At 44.1% G+C, this 20237-nt stretch overlaps 2 protein-coding genes across 4 annotated transcripts in view; one reads left to right on the plus strand and one right to left on the minus strand.

Moving 5' to 3' along the window:
* Positions 1-627: 627 nt before the first annotated feature.
* On the minus strand, positions 628-11954 carry LOC138965184 (kelch-like protein 24). Of its 2 annotated transcripts, none has more exons than XM_070337304.1 (7): positions 11761-11954; positions 8819-9024; positions 8024-8260; positions 6992-7195; positions 5777-6004; positions 4623-5006; positions 628-2294 (listed from the first exon to the last, which is right to left on the minus strand). In XM_070337304.1, the coding sequence occupies exons 2-7, from the start codon at positions 9017-9019 to the stop codon at positions 1719-1721; spliced, it is 1830 nt and encodes a 609-aa protein (XP_070193405.1). In that variant the 5' UTR covers positions 9020-9024; positions 11761-11954; the 3' UTR covers positions 628-1718. The 2 variants fall into 2 exon arrangements, with proteins under 2 accessions (XP_070193405.1, XP_070193404.1); XM_070337303.1 differs by having other exon boundaries at positions 8819-9027.
* Positions 11955-12092: 138 nt separating this feature from the next.
* The window catches only part of LOC138965186 (phospholipid-transporting ATPase ABCA3-like), a 62801-nt gene continuing 54656 nt past the window's right edge, over positions 12093-20237 (plus strand). Inside the window, exons 1-2 of one of the 2 annotated variants that reach the window (XM_070337306.1) lie at positions 12093-12234; positions 19850-19912. In XM_070337306.1, coding sequence (XP_070193407.1) covers positions 19868-19912 — 45 coding nt within the window. In that variant the 5' untranslated portion in view covers positions 12093-12234; positions 19850-19867. Of the gene's footprint in view, positions 12235-15760; positions 16056-19849; positions 19913-20237 lie in introns of those variants that run through there. The other variant, XM_070337305.1, reaches the window with a different exon arrangement.

Consider the following 20237-nt stretch of genomic DNA (forward strand, 5'->3'; position numbering starts at 1 on the left):
GAAATCAAGTTGTTTTTATTAAAAAAAAAAAGCGGATCACTTCAGTATCTTTTTCCAGATTATCTAGTTCTCCACTGTTGATCCTAACCCAATGCCCCCTCGGTCGCCCGGCATGGCCCGCTAAACACTAGGTCCCCTACTTTCACTTTCGCTTTCAGAACAATCACAGTGCCCGCGTTATGACATGCAATGTGTATTTTGTCTTGTCCGATCTCACTTGAGCTGTCTAAGCACTAGAGCCTCAGAAAGCTGATGCAATATTGCTGTAGAGAGAAAAACAGGCATGACCCGACCAACTTCAACACACAATAACCGTTGCAGCTATACAGGGCTTGTAAGATATCTGATATCGAGGTCTGAGACTTGAATGCATTGTAAATTTGTGGCTCATGAAAAAGGCTTTGTTAAATGATACCATGACAACTCCACCAACAAGCTGCCTGTCACCTTACCACACTCCGCCCCCCATGCCCCCCCCCCCCCCCCCCCCACATGCACCAATGAGAAAGTTCTGTCAACTCACCCTGTTATGAAGAAGACAAAGATATGTGTAAGTACTTTATACCGGACACCCGGACAGGTGAAGAAGCGAAGAAACCCATCATGGGTTCAAAACAAAAAGGACAAACAAAATTAAACAAGAAGGGCAAAGCCCATACGACTCACATGCTTGACCTTGACCTTTACATGACCTTGACCTTCAGGGTCAAGGTCAAATAACTAAACCTAGCAATGACATCATACACTAAGAACTGCTTTACACATTTTTCCTACCAAAATACATGTGACCTTGACCAAGGTCAAGGTCATCCAAGGTCATGCAACACAAAGCTGTTAATTCATGACATAGGAAGTACAATGGTGCTTATTGGCTCTTTCTACCATGAGATAGGGTCACTTTTAGTGGTTCACTACCTTATTTTGGTCACATTTCATAAGGGTCAAAGTGACCTTGACCTTGATCATATGTGACCAAATGTGTCTCATGATGAAAGCATAACATGTGCCCCACATAATTTTTAAGTTTGAAACAGTTATCTTCCATAGTTCAGGGTCAAGGTCACTTCAAAATATGTATACAATCCAACTTTGAAGAGCTCCTGTGACCTTGACCTTGAAGCAAGGTAAACCAAACTGGTATCAAAAGATGGGGCTTACTTTGCCCTATATATCAAATATAGGTGAGGTATTGAATCTCAAAAACTTCAGAGAAAATGTGAAAAATGTGAAAAATAGCTGTTTTTTAGACAACATTTATGGCCCCTGCGACCTTGACGCAAGGTCAAGATGCTATGTATGTTTTTTGGGGCCTTGTCATCATACACCATCTTGCCAAATTTGGTACTGATAGACTGAATAGTGTCCAAGAAATATCCAACGTTAAAGTTTTCCGGATGGACGTCCGGACGGACGGACGGACGGACGACTCGGGTGAGTACATAGACTCACTTTTGCTTCGCATGTGAGTCAAAAAGGGGGAAAGGAAAGAAAAAGACAAGAGAAGAAGAAGGGAGAATTTGTACACTAGCATGTCTGTGCTCAAACAGAACTTCATACCATCACTATGACAACAAAACACGGAAGTAGTTGTGCACAGTGACCACAGATTAGCCAGGACAGACGGGAAGAGAAAAAAAGACTAGACTTTTCTACCACGACCGCCCTCCCACCCAGTCAACCCCTTTCCCCCCCAATGATGATGACAAGGTCACACCCCCCTATGATGACAAGGCGCGAGAGTCATTGCGCGTGGTGCCGTCAGTGCCACTGCTGGCGTAGAGCGACTGCCGCTTGCTTTTCATGGGGCCAGACAGAAAAACGCGCACACAGCCGTATGAGTACATGGGGACGGGCGTGTGCCCCGCGTTGCACCAAGCGCCTGTGGCGGGGTCGTACACCTCTATGGAGTCCGAGTACAGGTTGTCCTTGGCGCCACGGCGACGCCCGCCGAACGCGTACAGCTTCTCGTCCAGCACACAGAGCGAGACAAAGTCGCGGGGCAGCAGCATGTCGGACAGCACCTCCCACGAGTCATCGCCCGGCAGGTAGCAGAAGAAGCCCTCCAGCCCCACCACGTAGATGCGGTTATTGAGGACGGAGGCGCTGACACACATGTCGTTGGCCGGGAGACTGTTGGAGCAGAGGGTGCAGGTGCGCGTCTTGGTGTCGAAGCACTGCACCAGGCTGGTCACGACCTCCTCACTGTTCTTCCCCCCGAACAGGTAGATCTTCTTGCCGTGCGCCACGAAGCCCATGTTCTCCACCGCCGTCACTAGCTTGGAACACTCCTCCCACTGAAACACACAGCACAGCACCTTTAACATATAATCTAGAGCTCAGCCCCTTTAACATAACACCCAGAGCGATGCATGTACACACACACAGTCACCAGCTTGGAACACTCCTCCCACTGAAACACACAGCACAGCCCCTTTAAAATATCATCTAGAACACAGCCCCTTTAACATAACATCTAGAGCGATGCATGTACACACACACTGTCACCAGCTTGGAACACTCCTCACACTGAAATAGGGATCATGGTGTTGTTCACATAGTGTAGAAATGCATGTATGCACACACACACACACATACACTCAAACAAACATATGCAGGCGGTTTAAGGCGTTTAACTGAATGAACTATATAAATGAAATGAACCAGCCCAACAGCCCTGCGCCACTGTTTGTCAAGACTGGCAAGATTTCTCAGACAAGTCAAAAACGCAAAGAGAACTCTTCTGTGAATATCTTACAGGCAAGTTACAAAATACCCTGAATATCTGACAGGACTTACATCCTACTTGTTTTGAAGGACAGCACAAGAAATGTTATTCTGACTGGAGCAAACACAGCATGCACAACATCTCAAAGACCCAAACCCCACATCAGCTAGGACTAAAGCAAACACAGCATGCACAACATCTCAAAGACCAAACCCCACAGCAGCCAGGACTAAAGCAAACACAGCATGCACAACATCTCAAAGACCAAACCCCACAGCAGCCAGGACTAAAGCAAACACAGCATGCACAACATCTCAAAGACCAAACCCCACATCAGCTAGGACTAAAGCAAACACAGCATGCACAACATCTCAAAGACCCAAACCCCACATCAGCTAGGACTAAAGCAAACACAGCATGCACAACATCTCAAAGACCAAACCCCACAGCAGCCAGGACTAAAGCAAACACAGCATGCACAACATCTCAAAGACCAAACCCCACATCAGCTAGGACTAAAGCAAACACAGCATGCACAACATCTCAAAGACCAAACCCCACATCAGCTAGGACTAAAGCAAACACAGCATGCACAACATCTCAAAGACCAAACCCCACATCAGCTAGGACTAAAGCAAACACAGCATGCACAACATCTCAAAGACCAAACCCCACATCAGCTAGGACTAAAGCAAACACAGCATGCACAACATCTCAAAGACCAAACCCCACATCAGCTAGGACTAAAGCAAACACAGCATGCACAACATCTCAAAGACCAAACCCTACATCAGCCAGGACTAAAGCAAACACAGCATGCACAACATCTCAAAGACCCAAACCCCACATCAGCTAGGACTAAAGCAAACACAGCATGCACAACATCTCAAAGACCCAAACCCCACATCAGCTAGGACTAAAGCAAACACAGCATGCACAACATCTCAAAGACCAAACCCCACATCAGCTAGGACTAAAGCAAACACAGCATGCACAACATGTCAAAGACCAAACCCCACATCAGCTAGGACTAAAGCAAACACAGCATGCACAACATCTCAAAGACCAAACCCCACATCAGCTAGGACTAAAGCAAACACAGCATGCACAACATCTCAAAGACCAAACCCCACATCAGCTAGGACTAAAGCAAACACAGCATGCACAACATCTCAAAGACCAAACCCCACATCAGCTAGGACTAAAGCAAACACAGCATGCACAGCATCTCAAAGACCAAACCCCACATCAGCTAGGACTAAAGCAAACACAGCATGCACAACATCTCAAAGACCAAACCCCACATCAGCTAGGACTAAAGCAAACACAGCATGCACAACATCTCAAAGACCAAACCCTACATCAGCTAGGACTAAAGCAAACACAGCATGCACAACATCTCAAAGACACAAACCCCACATCAGCTAGGACTAAAGCAAACACAGCATGCACAACATCTCAAAGACCAAACCCCACATCAGCTAGGACTAAAGCAAACACAGCATGCACAACATCTCAAAGACCAAACCCTACATCAGCTAGGACTAAAGCAAACACAGCATGCACAACATCTCAAAGACCAAACCCTACATCAGCTAGGACTAAAGCAAACACAGCTGCACAACATCTCAAAGACCAAACCCCACATCAGCTAGGACTAAAGCAAACACAGCATGCACAACATCTCAAAGACCAAACCCCACATCAGCTAGGACTAAAGCAAACACAGCATGCACAACATGTCAAAGACCAAACCCCACATCAGCTAGGACTAAAGCAAACACAGCATGCACAACATCTCAAAGACCAAACCCTACATCAGCCAGGACTAAAGCAAACACAGCATGCACAACATCTCAAAGACCAAACCCCACATCAGCCAGGACAAACTCCTCACCTTGTTGGACTTGCGTTCCCAGACCTCCACGGAGTCGAGCACTTGGTCCTCATCAAAGCCGCCCAGCACGAAGATGGTGTCATCCACGGCCGCCATGGCGTGTCGTCGTCGCGGCTGAACCATGCTTGCCCCGCGCAGCCACGACTCAAAGGTGGGGTCATACTTCCAGAACTCCCCGCTGCGCAGACCCCCTGACACGTAGATCTCGTCCCCGATGGCGCAGGCGGCAAACTCGTTGCGCTTTTTGAAGGGGAGCGCCTTGAGCGAGGAGAACTCGCGGGTGTCGGAGCGGTAGCACTCCACGTCGTTGCTCAGACCCTCCCCCAGCCGCCCGCCCAGCAGGATGGCGCACTCGTAGTAGGGGAAGGACAGGCGCGGCGTCACCTGGGGGCACACGGAATACAGTCAGGTAAATGAAGAGCATCAACATGGCTAATGCATGTCATCTTGCACTGTTTTCCCAACCTACTCTGAGCAAACACACACAGTCATCTTACACAGACAGAGAGTAGATACACACCTGGTACGAAGGCAGAATATGTTGTCGAGACAGCCAGGGTTCCTGCAGGGCAGAGCTGATACAATTCAATGAGTTTTCAAGGACATTTCCAGGACCAAATAAATGCTTTTCAAGGACATGATTTTCCCCAAATTAATGCGGGAAGGGAAGCAACTACGGGTGACTAGTAATAGTTAGTTCGTCTGCTTTCGTTTTCACTCGATCTTTTATTCTCCCAAAATGTATGTACTGTATTTGACGAAAAAAAAGGGGGTTGCATTTTTTTTTTAAATAAGACAAGCTGCTGGCGAAATGTATAGGCAACAATTTGGAAAAATCAAGTACTTTTCAATGACTATTTAACAAAACTCTATTTTCAAGCACTTTTCAAGGCCTGGAAAAGGTTTTCCAATTTTCAAGGAGTTTTCCAGGGTTCAAGGACTCTGTACGAACCCTGGACAGCACAGTGTTGTACACTACGACATTGTCTAATACTGATAGACAGACAGACAGAGACTAGACACACACCTGGTATGACCCTGCATGTGTCGTCGTGACGGCACGGTGTCGTACATGACTGTGTTGTCCAACACTTATAGACAGCCAGATAGACGACACGATGTGGTACACACAACAGACAGACAGATTCCCCTACCTGGTATGAGGCCAGCATGTGTCGCCGTGACGGCACTGTGTGGTACATGACGGCGTTGTCCAGGAGCTCGCGGCCGTCGTCGTTGTTGATGTACTCTGTGACGGCCACAGTGTCCATCAGGTAGCTGCGGTTGATGAGCGGGAACTTGATGCACTGCAGCACGTCGTATGCATGCAGCGCTTTCCGCTTGGGTTCGTGTTCCAGCCAGCGCACAGCCGCTTCGTACACCTGTCAGGAATACAGTGAGTATTTAACTACAAAAGTGCTAGGCCTACAAAAAATCCATCCCTGAAATCCTACGAGCCCTACACCTGAACATAACATTGGTGAATGTGTTGTAACAAAGAACGATGCCCGAGACTGTGATTCAAACTGACTGAAACACAGCATACAAAAGATATATACCCCAGAATGAAATGCTTCTTCCCTATCAAATTAAAAAGATACCCATTATTTTAGGGAGAAAAGCATGTCAGTTTCTTGCAAGTGAAGGAAATTCATGGTGAAATTTGATAAATGATACCCAAAAAATAGATTCCTTCTAAAATATGCACCAAGAGGTTACGTCCCTTGATTGAGAAGGGACGGATTTAGCGATGAAGCAGGGGCTCACATCCACGTCGGACAACGGACATACACGGATATTTTTTCCAAATGTCCCATCCATTTTTCATGCAAGAGGACCTATGTCCTATTGTTTTTGTCACAAAGTGGTCATTGTCCGATTATGCTTTCATTTGATACGGACATTGTCAACCGGAACTTTCCAATTTACAGTCTGATTTGCTATTTTATTGATGTTTTGCGAAACGATGTGTCTCTCAAAGCAGACGAAACTTAAGGAGACTTTGTATGCTATTTATAAAGAGCTTCCAAGGGTCACAACTCTGAATGCTTCAAGCCGGTTGACAGTTGCCTCCCTTCGCGTTTTGTTGCCCCAAAAAAGTTGATTTATTTTTGTTCAGGACAAATGTCCTATCACTTTTTAATTGTCCAGGACATTTGTCCTGTGCCACCTCTCATGGATGTGAGCCCATGATGAAGCAAATTTCTAATAGTAATTGGAACAAATTTGACCCCATGAGTGTACACCACTAAAGATTGATCATCAGAACTTTGGAAGGGAGGGGGGGTATTGAGTGTGGAGTTTACACGAGATCAACAAGGCCGAATGCGAAAGCTGGGCCCAGAGATTATTACAGCGGCACCACTCACTTGCTCCTCGGTGGAACAGTTCAGGCGGCGGTCGCGCAGCAGGTCGGTGATGCACTCGACGGAGAGCCGCAGGAAGTCGTCGTCCTCCACCACGGTGGTGAAGTGATTGCACGCGTAGTTCTTGGCAAACTCGTACATGGAGCGGTGGGCGTGGGTGTCAGCCAGGGTCATGGCCGCCAGGCAGTTCATCTCGTTCATACAGTCCTGTGGTGGGTCAATTGTTGAAATGTTATGTTATAGTATCATCAACGGAGCTTTACCAACTGCAAGCAATCCACAGGGTACCATCATTCATTTTCAGAGACAGTGAGGGAGGGAACAAATCATCACCCTGATCCAAGAAGAAGACTGTCATGCCTCTCACAAGCCGTGCATTACAAACCAGAACGCAGTGTAGGATTAAGTCAGCCTTTACTATAGTCTCCCTCTTCCAAGGAACATAATTCTTAACTCACAATAAGTAACATTGGTCTGGTTGTTTCCCTTAGACTGTAATGACAAAGATTCTTCTGCTTCGACTATCCTTACCAACACTATCATGAGCACTGTCCATATAAGAATAATAATAATAAGAACATTTATATAGCGCTAAATCAAAAACTTTCGTTAAAAAGGCTTGCTCTAAGCGCTTGACATCTAAACTAAAACGTCATTCACACTCTTTACAATGATGTACAAGAACTTCATGTCACACTCTTTCATTCAGTATAGCACCATATAACATTCGCCAAAGCCCAGCTACAACCTACAGATATCAACACGTCACTGGGCAAAAACTAGAACACCTGAGGACTGCAACGTTATCTTTCAGCAGCTTCTTCCCATGCCTTTACATCACCAAAACTGGAGGAAGGAACTCAAAAAGTAACCACAGCCCTTGTATTGTCTTGTCTTGCAGGAGCAAGTTGTATTTTGTTGTGTTTGAATATTGAATGTCCTCAAGCGCAAGCAATATTCCTGGGCTGTGTGCTGCATGTGGTTGAAATAAAATCTTATGTCTTACATGTTTCATCTATTATTGCATTGTCTGACCTGGAAGAAGGTGACACACAGCTCTACCAATGAAGCTATCTGGAAGAGCTGAGCCTGCATGAAGAGCTCCTGCACAGTGGCGCCCCCTATGTCGACGCGGCCGGTGTAGATGAAGCGCAGCACCTGCTCGAAGACGCCGGGCTCGATCTGTTTGATCTCGATCACGTCCTTGTGACTCTCCTCCATGCCCGACGCAAACATGGTGCGGAAATACGGCGACCCCGCCGCCAGCACAACCTGACAGGGAGCAAGAATACATAGAAATAGACACATATATATAGAAAACGCTATTATCTCAAGAAGAGAAACTGAGGTAATAAAGTTTACAGAACACAGAATAGTTATTGCCCAAGGATTGGAACTTGGCCTGACATTGCGGTGACGATTTTCTTTCAATCCCGCCAAGCACACTAAAAGTAAAACACACGCATGTATAGACCAAATCAACGATATCAATTAAAATACTTTCACAAGAAATTATAGACATGATCACTCTATGACTTCCTCTCCCGCCATCATCTGCAACACACACACACACACACACACACACACACACACACACACACACACACACACACACACACACACACACACACACACACACACCTCCCCCCAATCAAAGACTCCCTTTTTTTTAAGACCTTGTTTTCTCAGATTTTCTGTTCATAACCTCTGTAAATGTACCCCTAGTTAAAGACTCCTTTCTCTTTCAGATCACATCTTTTAAAGATTTTTTTTTAGGTCTTAAAAGGGTGGTTCCACAGTATAAAATGTGTGTGTTGCGTGCAGCCCTACCCTGTGGCTGGGAAAGTGGCGGTGCTCAATGTTGATGGTGAGGTCGGTGTAGCCTGAGTCGAGCCGGAGCCGCTCCATGTTGTCGATGAGTTGCTCCGTGTGCTCCGCGCTGACCAGGGAGGCGTCAGGGATGGACAGCACCTCGTCTGCATCCTCCGCCCCCACCCCGCAGCCCACCTCTCGGTGTGTAGCGTCTGCCATCCCCACTGCTGGCCAAACAAATACATGTACATACTTTTACTGGCGAGTACCAAGCAAAATTGAAATATGTGGTGACATAATTCAAAACAATTTCATTAAAATAATAAAAACGTTTTATGAAATAAAGTTCCACACAAAATTTGAAGGCTTTATCTAAGTTAAACAGTTTCTGAGATATTGCACTTAACAGTCTGTCCGGTTCAAAGCGATTTTTCGCCAAATCTACTATTTTGGCTCTTTCAGCTCACCACTTTTAGAAGTTTTAAGAGCTGGAACCTTCTTAGCTTGGATTTGTGATGCTGAGCACAATACTATGAGTATACATCAGCTTGAAACCCTATAAGTATATATCAGCTTGAAACCCTATGAGTATACACCAGCTGGTAACTCTATGAGTATACACCAGCTGGTAACTCTATAAGTATACACCAGCTTGAAACCCTATGAGTATACACCAGCTGGTAACTCTATAAGTATACACCAGCTGGTAACTCTATGAGTATACACAGTTGATAACTCTGTGAGTATATACCAGCTGGTAACTCTCCTAAGAAGCATGTTGGCACAGTGATGTCCCAAAGTTGGACAAAATTAGCAAATTCATGAGCGTTCATTTTTACAAGAAAATGCCCAACTTTGAAGTGCTGTTAAACAAAAACCAATTGACATAGTCTTGCAATTTTCTGCGTGCTCTCAACACAAGTAATAGTGTTACATGTTATATATATTTACAAGAAGATCAGTTTATAAAGTAACATTTAGTGAAGCCTCCATTTTTTACAAAAACTTTGAATTCAGACATTGCGCTTTAAGTTTAATTATGCGTTGTTCAAATGCAATTGCAACAGTTTTGTGGACATTAGCTTTTAGTTTCTCCCACCCGGTTGCCTAGAGTCTAAACTCCACGCTCATGCAGGCCTTATCATATATCATGGTGTACCCACTGTAAGATAACTCCCAAATGCAATCAGTTATCACCATCACCTTTTGCAAGTATACCTAAGTCAAGGGAGGCAACCACGGAGAAAAAAAATAACCCTTCTTAATCAGAGATCAGCCATTTACAAGTTACACTGATATCTTTGATAGCTGGGCTAAACTCAATGCATAAGAAAAATCTCACTGTTATACATAAATAACTTATTTTGTGCAGCTAAAAAGTGTGCATCAATTCATTATTTCAAAATAACATCACTTTTGTTGTATTCATGCAATCACCAGGCGCCTTTATCTCTCCTTGTTTATTTTTGGACACATGAGAAAAACATACAAGCACCTGAAGATTATGGCAACGAGGCATCTGCCTCTTTTAAATCTGTAGTAAGGAGAACAATTTTCCTGCCAATTAAAAGCATCGAGATGAGCATCAGTACCCGGCCTAATCTTAATAAAATTCTATACTAGTCATCATGACATGTGTCAACTTTACCATTCATAAATTACATTGAGAGCCAATACAGTGTTGTTTATAGAGAAGATTGTCTGCAATCAGTAGACTTGGTACTATTGTATTTGTATTAAAAAAAAAATTCAGTCGTGTACCTCTGCAAACTACATGTGTGGCATTTTATTTCTCAAAGTCAAAACATATTGCATGCATAATGTACATCCACAGCTAAGCTCTTGAAACATGCTTCTTCTTCTTTATTTCTTGAGGAAATCCCTGTACAGGGCAACTATCATTTGCGTGCGTCTAATTTGCCTAGAGTCAAAGATAAAGTGGATAGTGTGCCTGTGGAAATATTAATAATATGGGTGGGTTGGTAGGCAAGCTTGCTTTACGCGATTTTCCCTGGTGCCCAATTTCAGGCCCCGGGCTGAGGGGCTGGCCTACCACCCAGTCACTACCTAGTGCAGCAACTGGGCCCGGACAAAACAATACAAACAGGATGAACAATACGGAGCAAGAGCGATAGAATCTACCTATATATATATCACTGCTGAGGGATAGAGAGGGGGGGGGGGGATGGGTCTTGGAGGGGGGGGGGGGATCTATTACGAAGGGGAGGGGGTGGGGCTGGAGAGGGGGGGAATCTAGTGGGGTGGGGGGGGGGGGGGGGGGTCAGACAGGGAGTGGGTTTCGACAGGGGATGCCTATGCCATGGGCTCGCGCCTCGAGCCAGGCCTCAACCATGGTTCTAAGGTCATATGCATATCAATACCAGCAGTATTCTGTCTGATATGCTATTCAATGACAATGTAGAGTTTATTTTGTGCTATTAGCAATAAATTATTTTACTTTAAACTTGTTCTGCTTTCAAATATCGTCGCGCAAGACTGAACGTGAAATCTTGCTTGATTGATGCCTAACCCATCAGTCTAGCTTGCTGAAGACACGGACGCTAGCATACCAGTGACAGTGCAAATTACAGATTTCTCATCAGAACTCTGTTACATTGGCAACTGCGACAGGTTAATAAAGTCTGTCTTGAAACGCAGTTTCGTTCAAGAACTCGCAGCAATCAGTAACATTCAAGAAACCGATCAAAAGACGAAAGAATGGCTACCGATCACAGGCGGAAGGTATCGTCCACTGGACTACAGTAGATCTAGTCCAGTGGACGATACCTTCCGCCTGTGTACCGATCTGCACTCGCTCACCCCTGCCATCACGAAACATGTTTTTCTGTGATGATCCTTTCTTTTGACCCCTTGCCAAGATTAGCAAACGTACAGTACGCTTTTTCTGCTTCTTAATTACCGGAGTATCGCTCGAGAAAGGGGTTTCAAAATGATCTTACCTTGGATGAGGCAAATCTGCTACCAAAGAGAAATAAAAATAGAACAACAGACAGGAAGTAACAAAATGCCAATACGGAGCTTGTTTGTGGTCAAGACACCGTATTGGTATAAGAGTCATACATGTAAAGTAACGAGTCCAAATTAGGTTTCCGAGACTGATGATGCAGAACAGCTAAAACTCATGAACTAAATAAAAAGCTACATCATATGATTCATCCTTATCTAGAAAAAAACATAATCTCAAAAAACAACTATCATGCCAATTTGTACCACGAAGGATAACTCTGCGTGTCTAGCCCAAGAGCGGTAACTCCTGCCTGTTTACATAACACACGGATCATGGGACCAGCTGATTTGAGGGAAGGACAGTCAGAGATAGTCTCTGGGACAGTCATGTGGGAATGCACTCTGTGAACTTTGACGTATTCGTCAATGAAACACAGAAAATTTAACACTCGGGTAACAATACTCAGGTAAGTCAGTGCTTGATTATCCCCAGACGTGACTACAAACCCGGAATGAGTTGAGACTGGGGGTTGTGTGATGAGGATTGTCTACGGTAACTGAGAGTATGTTTACTATATGAGAGAACAAAGAAACGTAAACTGTTGTGGAAAGAACTTAAAGAGAAACAACATGATACAACCTTCCCTGAATGTCTCCGCTGGTGGCATTATTTCGCCTGTTCATGTATGAATTTAACTGCCAGCATCAAGTTGATCAACACAGGAAGTAAGGTTTTAGTGCTATTTCTTGACATTCTGTTAGTGTTAGTTTTAGCTTTTGCATTGTGATGGGGCTTGGATTTAAGCCAGTAGTAATTACATAGATCAAGCGTTGGTAATTACTAATGACTTAGTGATTTGCATATGATGCAATACGTGGGGGATTGCTGATTTCATGAGAAAAGGGGGGGGGGGGGGGGGGGCAAAGATGAAAGAGAGAACTTTTTTTGACTTACTTTGACTTATTCCTGTAGACTCCCTGTGGAGCATAGGGCCGCAGAAAGAGAGGACAGTGTGTGTGTTTGTGCTCATTTAGTCATTGTTTCACTTACTTTTAAATTTAATTCAGAATGTATCTTTCTGATAGACAGAAAAACACCTATGTTGACACATATACACACACACACAAATGCACACACATATTGAAAGAGGTAGAGAAGAATATTAGATTTCATGATAACATCTGTGCACATTAAGCCCCACTTGGGAGTAGAGCTATCAGAGGTGTGTTTAACACAACTGTTATTAGGCCAAAAAAAAAAAATTGTCTGTTTCTGGTCACCCGACCGACCCTAAATTTCGGCGCCGACCCTAAACTTTTTTTTTCCAAACTCAAAATTTTTTTTTTTTTTTTTTTGGTGGTAAAGGACAGGGTGAGAAAATGAACAACAAAAACGTGTGAAAACGAAAGTCCGCTGACGATTTGTAAATGTGTTGAGTGTCTTGTCTCTATGTATAGTGAATCCAGTCTCTTTGCGCGATTTTTAAAGTTAGTTTTATTGGTCTACATTTGGGGTAAAAAAAATTTAAAAAAAAATAAAAATAAAAAAAATCCCTACCTACCGACCCTATTTTTTTTAGCCATGTTACCAGAAACAGACAATTTTTTTTTTGGCCTTATGAAAAGTCACGTGTAATGCGCTGTGTGTTACTGTCACATGGTAAGTTTGGTGTGACACTTGCATGATATTGACTGTAGCCACAGCACGTTGTGTTGAGAGCTGGATTAATAATAGGACAACGTATATATGCAGTCATGTGTTGTTGTGTCAGTGATTGCTCCTGTTATTGGACTTCCTTAAAGTTCAATTGTTCCCCAGCTAGAGTGCCCTCCACAGGCACATGACCTCAGCAAACTACAGGGGTCTGGGTGAAGCTTGGAGAGCTGGTTGCAAAAATGTTAGGCAAGAGTGGTTTCTATGACAGCTTCCCAGTTTGTCTCTACAACCGCTTTGTGACAAAATCACCTTACCATAATTATTGCACAAAATGGGCTATTTGTGTCAAGTGCCCACCTGTTTGGGTTCATGCAGTTATTTTATGCACTGAGGTATATTAATTGTGAGATTTGTTACTTGATAACAGAAGTCTAAAGAAGCTTCTTCAGTTTTTATAAGTTCTTTCTGATTTTGCAAAAATTATACACTGGATAAGACTAAATGACCTCACACTTTATTATTTTGGTTTGTTCCTTTGGTGATATTTGTAATTAAGTTGGCAAGCAGTATTTGTGTGTGTGTATTGCTTTTGCATGTGTGTGTGGTTTTAGACTGAAAGGTATGCCTTTTGGGCATGGTAGAGACAGGCTTTGTGTCAGTTGTTTACAGCAGACTTTGGACTGTCACAAACATAGCATTCATTATGATTTATGTTTCCTAGTTTATTGCACTGACTGGTGTTCACATGACTTTATCAGATATCAAGACTTATATATATATATAAATAATAGTGTGGTTATAAATTAGTCATTCAGCAAATCAGGAGATTGCATCATTGCTACTTGCCTTGTTGATAACTTCAGATAAGTCAGAGTTATCATAATTCAAATCCACAAAGGGGTGTAGGTATGTGTTACACCTTTTGACCCTGACTCTAAGCGACTTGAAGCAGTGTATAAGAAGGCGGGCAGGAATTTAAATGTTTTGTAAGGTCCTCACGGTTAAAACCATTAGGGGCATGTACCCGGGTGTCACCCGGACTTTAGATGAAAAGTGCAGGCAGGGGCTTTAAAGCTGAGCAGTAGCATCAAAACGAATTACTTTAATTGGCTTTTGAAAGAAAGAGGGGACACAAGTCAGCTCTGATTCATCTCAGGCTACCCTGGATACTGTCCCCTGATACGAGTGTATCTCTCCCTATTAAAAGCTTGAACAGGCGTCACAAGTGCATGTTCCTTAAGTAAAATGTGTGTTCTTTGTATGAATAAATGGAGTTCAATGTTTAGGTTGGTGTTTGTTTTTACCACATGGTATTTGTGTGTCTTATAAAGTAAGTGTATATATTTGTAAACAGAGATTACATGTATTATGACCATTTTAACAAACATCTCATTCCCAGTGTATGTTTTTTAACTGATGGTCTTGAGAAATTTGAACCAGATTTTAAAAGGGAAGAAGAAAATCAAATTCAGACGGAGGGACGGACAGATAAACAGGGAAGCAAAGAGAGAGAGAGAGAGAGAGAGAGAGAGAGAGAGAGAGAGAGAGAGAGAGAGAGAGAGAGAGAGAGAGAGAGAGAGAGATATTCAAATCTTTATTACCGGCAAAGGGATACCGGTAACATGTCCCTCAGGGACACATTTCGCTCGTATTTTCAATATTTAATAAAGCAACTCATGTACACCTGGTATAACTCTTTCTCTGTGTTTCTCTCGTGGCAAGTCATACACGTGAACAACAACAGTTTCAGTTTATATCCCGTAACAAGCCGCATTATGCAAGTAATGGGGTCGTCGCGTATCTTTTACTACCAACATCTCGCTCTGATATCTGATCAACATGCTATTCTTTCTTACTGTGTTTGAGCGCACCTTCAAACGGTATTACTGTAATTCGATACGGAAGATAGAGGAAAGAGAGAGAGAGTTAAACTTGTCACATTCACATGACCTTCCTCTCATGTGACTCTTATCGAAGTTATATGTGCGTTGTTAAAATGTTCTCGGCAAGTTTTCATGCAATTCGCACGTGGCAATAACATGTATTACATTCTAAGTATACTATGATGGCATTGGTTGTGGTTCTTTTGGTGGCTTCTTTGAACGAAGTTTTGCTTGTGCGTAGAAACGAGAGGAAAGTCAGTGCTTTATACTGTGCGTTTTACTCGACCTAACGTCATTCGCCCCCGCGTCATTCATCTTTCACTGCTTGAATACCTGTGAGAATTGATCAGTGTGAAGACACTACAGTAATGAAACTGTTCATTTTATATCTCGGAATGTGTACAATTCAGGTGTCCAGTGTTTGACTAACTGAGAAGTTCCAGTCAATCGATGCACCACGACATCAGAGTTGTGTCACTCATTTCAGAGCTATATAGATCTATACTGTTTTCGGACTGTTGTTGATTTCCTGTGAGTAAAACTGACATAGCTTAGACTGAACAAACTACTTTGGAATAGATCTATATTGCCCACATAGTAACACGACCAGAATCCAAGACTCATGAAACATTAACAAAATAAGAAGTAGAACTGTGGACGAGCCATGAGCAGACGGATTGGCGGGAAGAACGAGTCACGTGACCACGTGACTGAGCGACGTCAGCGGGAGGAACCGAGACGTCACCAGGTCAGTGGTCCGGTCTTTTACCTAACAGGTCGCTCTGGATTATGAAACCATCGATAATAGGCAGGTCTTTATCAAACCCTCATTGTCCAGGGGCGGATCAGTTGCTTTGTAAGGGGGGTGGCACTTTGAATCGAAAGTGAATGTGATGGGCGCGAAGCGCCCGAATTTGCTAGGGGGGTCCGGAGGCATGCCCCCCTGGAAAAAAATTTTGCCCAAAGAAGCAAAATGGTGCCATCTGGTGCCATTTGAACTTAGAAATGGTCATAGAATCAGCATAGAAAAATCTTTTTTTTTTCTTCTTCTTTTTTTTTTCTTTTTTTTTCGGGGGGGGGGGCACGTGCCCCCTGTGCCCCCCCCCCTCGTCCGCCCCTGTTGTCATTGCTTCTTTCATCGTGTCCCGGGCTCCTATTGATAACACTCAATCAATCAATCAATAGGCTTATATCGCGCGTATTCCGTGGGTACAGTTCTAAGCGCAGGGATTTTATTTTTTATTTTTATTTTTATGCAATTTAGGCCTATATAGCGCACATATTCAAGGCGCGGGGATTTATTAATGCCGTGTGAGATGGATTTTTTTTACACAATACATCACGCATTCACATCGGTCAGCAGATCACAGCCATTTCGGCGCATATCCTACTTTTCACGGCCTATTATTCCAAGTCACACAGGTATTTTGGTGGACATTTTTATCTATGCCTATACAATGTTGCCAGGAAAGACCCTTTTGTCAATCGTGGGATCTTTAACGTGCACACCCCAATGTAGTGTACACGAAGGGACCTCGGTTTTTCGTCTCATCCGAAAGACTAGCACTTGAACCCACCACCTAGGTTAGGAAAGGGGGGAGAAAATTGCTAACACCCTGACCCAGGGTCGAACTCGCAACCTCTCGCTTCCGTGCGCAAGTGCGTTACCACTCGGCCACCCAGTCCACTGTGTAAAGCTGACCGCGAGCACACACACACACATAGCAAAACTTAACATGTATTTTGTGATGGCATGAGAACCCGACTCAAAAGGAGAACAGGAATGTAATTATATTTAATTTCCCACTTGTCTGTTGTTCTCGCTAGAGACTGTATTAGACGGACTGGATAAGAATGAACGAAACTTGACAGCCTAATATTTACAAAGTGTTCCATTGCGAAGTGTTCCATTACAAATTGCTTCATTGCGAAGTGTTCCATTGCAAATTGTTTCATTGCGAAGTGTTCCATTGCAAAGTGTTCCATTGCAAATTGTTTCATTGCAAAGTGTTTCATTGCAAAGTGTTTCATTCAGGGGTGTGCTTGTCAGTGACACGATTGTTTTTCATGACTTCCCTTTTGATTCTTTGTTGTTGCTGTCTTCGTTGTTGTTGTTGTTGTTGTTGTTGTTGTTGTTGTTGTATTTTGGTCAGGTGGTGGGGTGGAGGTATACTACCCGTCATAAAATGGGGAAAAAAGTAGGCAGATGTGCAGACCTTTGGGATGAGACCGTTTATTTTTACACCAGCCATATGACTCTACCGGCCATTCATTCCCCCACCATATGCAGCACCGGCACGGTTGGCCTAGTGGTAAGGCGTCCGCCCCGTGATCGGGAGGTCGCGGGTTCGAACCCCGGGTCATACCTAAGACTTTAAAATTGGCAATCTAGTGGCTGCTCCGCCTGGCGTCTGGCATTATGGGGTTAGTGCTAGGACTGGTTGGTCCGGTGTCAGAATAATGTGACGGGGTGAGACATGAAGCCTGTGCTGCGACTTGTGTGTGGCGCACGTTATATGTCAAAGCAGCACCGCCCTGATATGGCCCTTCGTGGTCGGCTGGGCTTAAGCAAACAAACAAACAAAACAAACCATATTCAGCAAGCAGATTGATTATACATGAGGTAGTGTTCTTACAGTAGAAAAGACACCGTCCAAACTCAAATTCACAACAGCAAAATTCTCCTCGTTAAAAAGGTCAAGAGGTAGTTGTGTTGTATTGATGGGTGGGATTGTGCTGGGTTTGAAACAGTCATACTCGACAGCAAACATCAGCACGCACTTCCCTCGCGTCAGGTCACTAATGACGGCAAACAAACTCGTGCAGTGTCGGTACTATGATTGATTTCTTTTTGGATCTTCTTCTTCTTTTTGCATGGGCTGAAACTCCCTCGGCTTTTACGTGTATGACCGTTTTTACCCCGCCATTTAGGCAGCCATACGCCGCTTTCGGGGGATTTATTTTTGAATACTTTAAATTTTTGCACGAAAACTGTGTTCCAGACGTAGTTATGTCTGTGTGTGTGTGTTTCAGACCTGCATCAAAGGTCACCATAGCAACGTGTGTTACATGGTTATGTCTGTGTGTGTGTTTCAGACCTGCATCAAAGGTCACCATAGCAAAGTGTGTTACATGGTTATGTCTGTGTGTGTGTTTCAGACCTGCATCAAAGGTCACCATAGCAAAGTGTGTTACATGGTTATAAATGTCTGTGTGTGTGTTTCAGACCAGCATCAACGTGACCATAGAAACGTGTGTTACATAGTTATGTCTGTATGTGTTTCAGACCAGCATCAACAAGTTCACCATAGCAACGTGTGTTACATAGTTATGTCTGTGTGTGTTTCAGACCAGCAACAAGGTCACCATAGCAACATGTGTTACATAATTATGTTTGTGTGTTTGTTTCAGACTAGAATCGAATACGAATACGAAAGTTTAATTGCTAGGCCATCGGCCCCTTGCAATGGGGAAGGAGGGGAAGGGAAATCGGTGTACACATAGTTTCGAAAACATGAAACGTTTAACGATGCACCGATCATAGGGATGATTTACAGTTTCCATCCCTTTCCCGACACGGTAGTTTCCACGTCAGTGTTCGTATTGTCCGTTTGTTCTGTGTGATGCAATTTACACCGTTCTCCAAAATGTCATGATGAGAACAAAAGTCCCGAGTCACACCCACAACATCGATACGATATCCGAACCGAATAGCTTTGTTGTCAACCGAGGTAGAATTTAGTCACATCCCGGAGTACAGACAGTTCGTGTAGCCCAGTTCGGAGTTGATCGGCGAATTTTCTCCTGTCGACGGGTGACCCATGACCCACGGCGAAGCTTGTCGAGGTACTCCTTCTCTTCTCGTATCATGTGGCGAGCTGCTTGCTTGATCATCCAGAACGTGCCTGGACTTTTGTCGGTGCTGCAATCGGTGACCAACACGAAATCGTCAGTTTCACATAGCAGTGATTGTCTGTCATCTGTGTTGTCACGAACCACCCTTCGAAAAGAGTTGTTTCTGTGTACATGTTTCACTGCACGCACAGCTGATCGGTCCTTCAGTCCCGACACATACTCCTTTACGGCCGACAGACTGTAACCTAGGTCAGATGCCTTTTTCTCTGATGTATCCTGTGTTTCTGTGACTTCTCTGGTCCGAGACTGTGTTTTCAACAGCCAGGTATCCAAAACAGACACACCACGTGACTCAGTGGCCCGTGGCGACAATAGCACAGCTTCAGCCTCACCCTGTCTATTGTTATTACGTTCAGAGGGCGTGTTGTCATCAGTGCGTGCAGCACGTGCAAAAATGTCACTGTCACTGTGTTGCGTGTCACTTTCACATTCGAGCCGATGCTGTTGTTGATTTCTTTCAGATAGCGAAACAATGGTAGGATTTAACAGTGAAGAAATGTCATGACTTGCCTTTAATGTGTTGACACGGTTTTCTTTTCGTTCTTTTTCTTTTGTTCTTCGGCTCGCAGCCTGTTGCCTGTAATCATAGCAACGTGTGTTTCATTGTTATGTCTGTGTGTGTTTCAGACCAGCATCAACGTCATCATGGGCCCAGGGCCAGAGTGGGGTAACTCCACTGAACGTACTCGGGTAAGTCGTCTACATTTTCATGCCTTTTCTCTCAGTTTCTCCTGGAGAAAAAAAAAGGTTCATTTGCCGGGTAAGGGGGGGGGGGGGGGGGGTCGGGCACCCAGGACCCCCCACCCCCACCTTGGATTCAGCCCTGCATAAAGTGACCATCAAACGTGTGCGGATTATGGCGACAAAGATACTTTTATCTCTCCAATAACATACCATTCTTATTATTTTGAACCCACAAGAAGGTATTGGTCAACTGTTTGTCAACAGGTGGCTGGTGTATCTAGGATGCTAGAACTGCGACCGTTCTTCGGTTGGGTAATTTCAGGTCTTGACA

The sequence above is a fragment of the Littorina saxatilis genome, linkage group LG4 (genome assembly GCF_037325665.1).
Source record: "Littorina saxatilis isolate snail1 linkage group LG4, US_GU_Lsax_2.0, whole genome shotgun sequence".
Classification (NCBI taxonomy): domain Eukaryota; kingdom Metazoa; phylum Mollusca; class Gastropoda; order Littorinimorpha; family Littorinidae; genus Littorina; species Littorina saxatilis.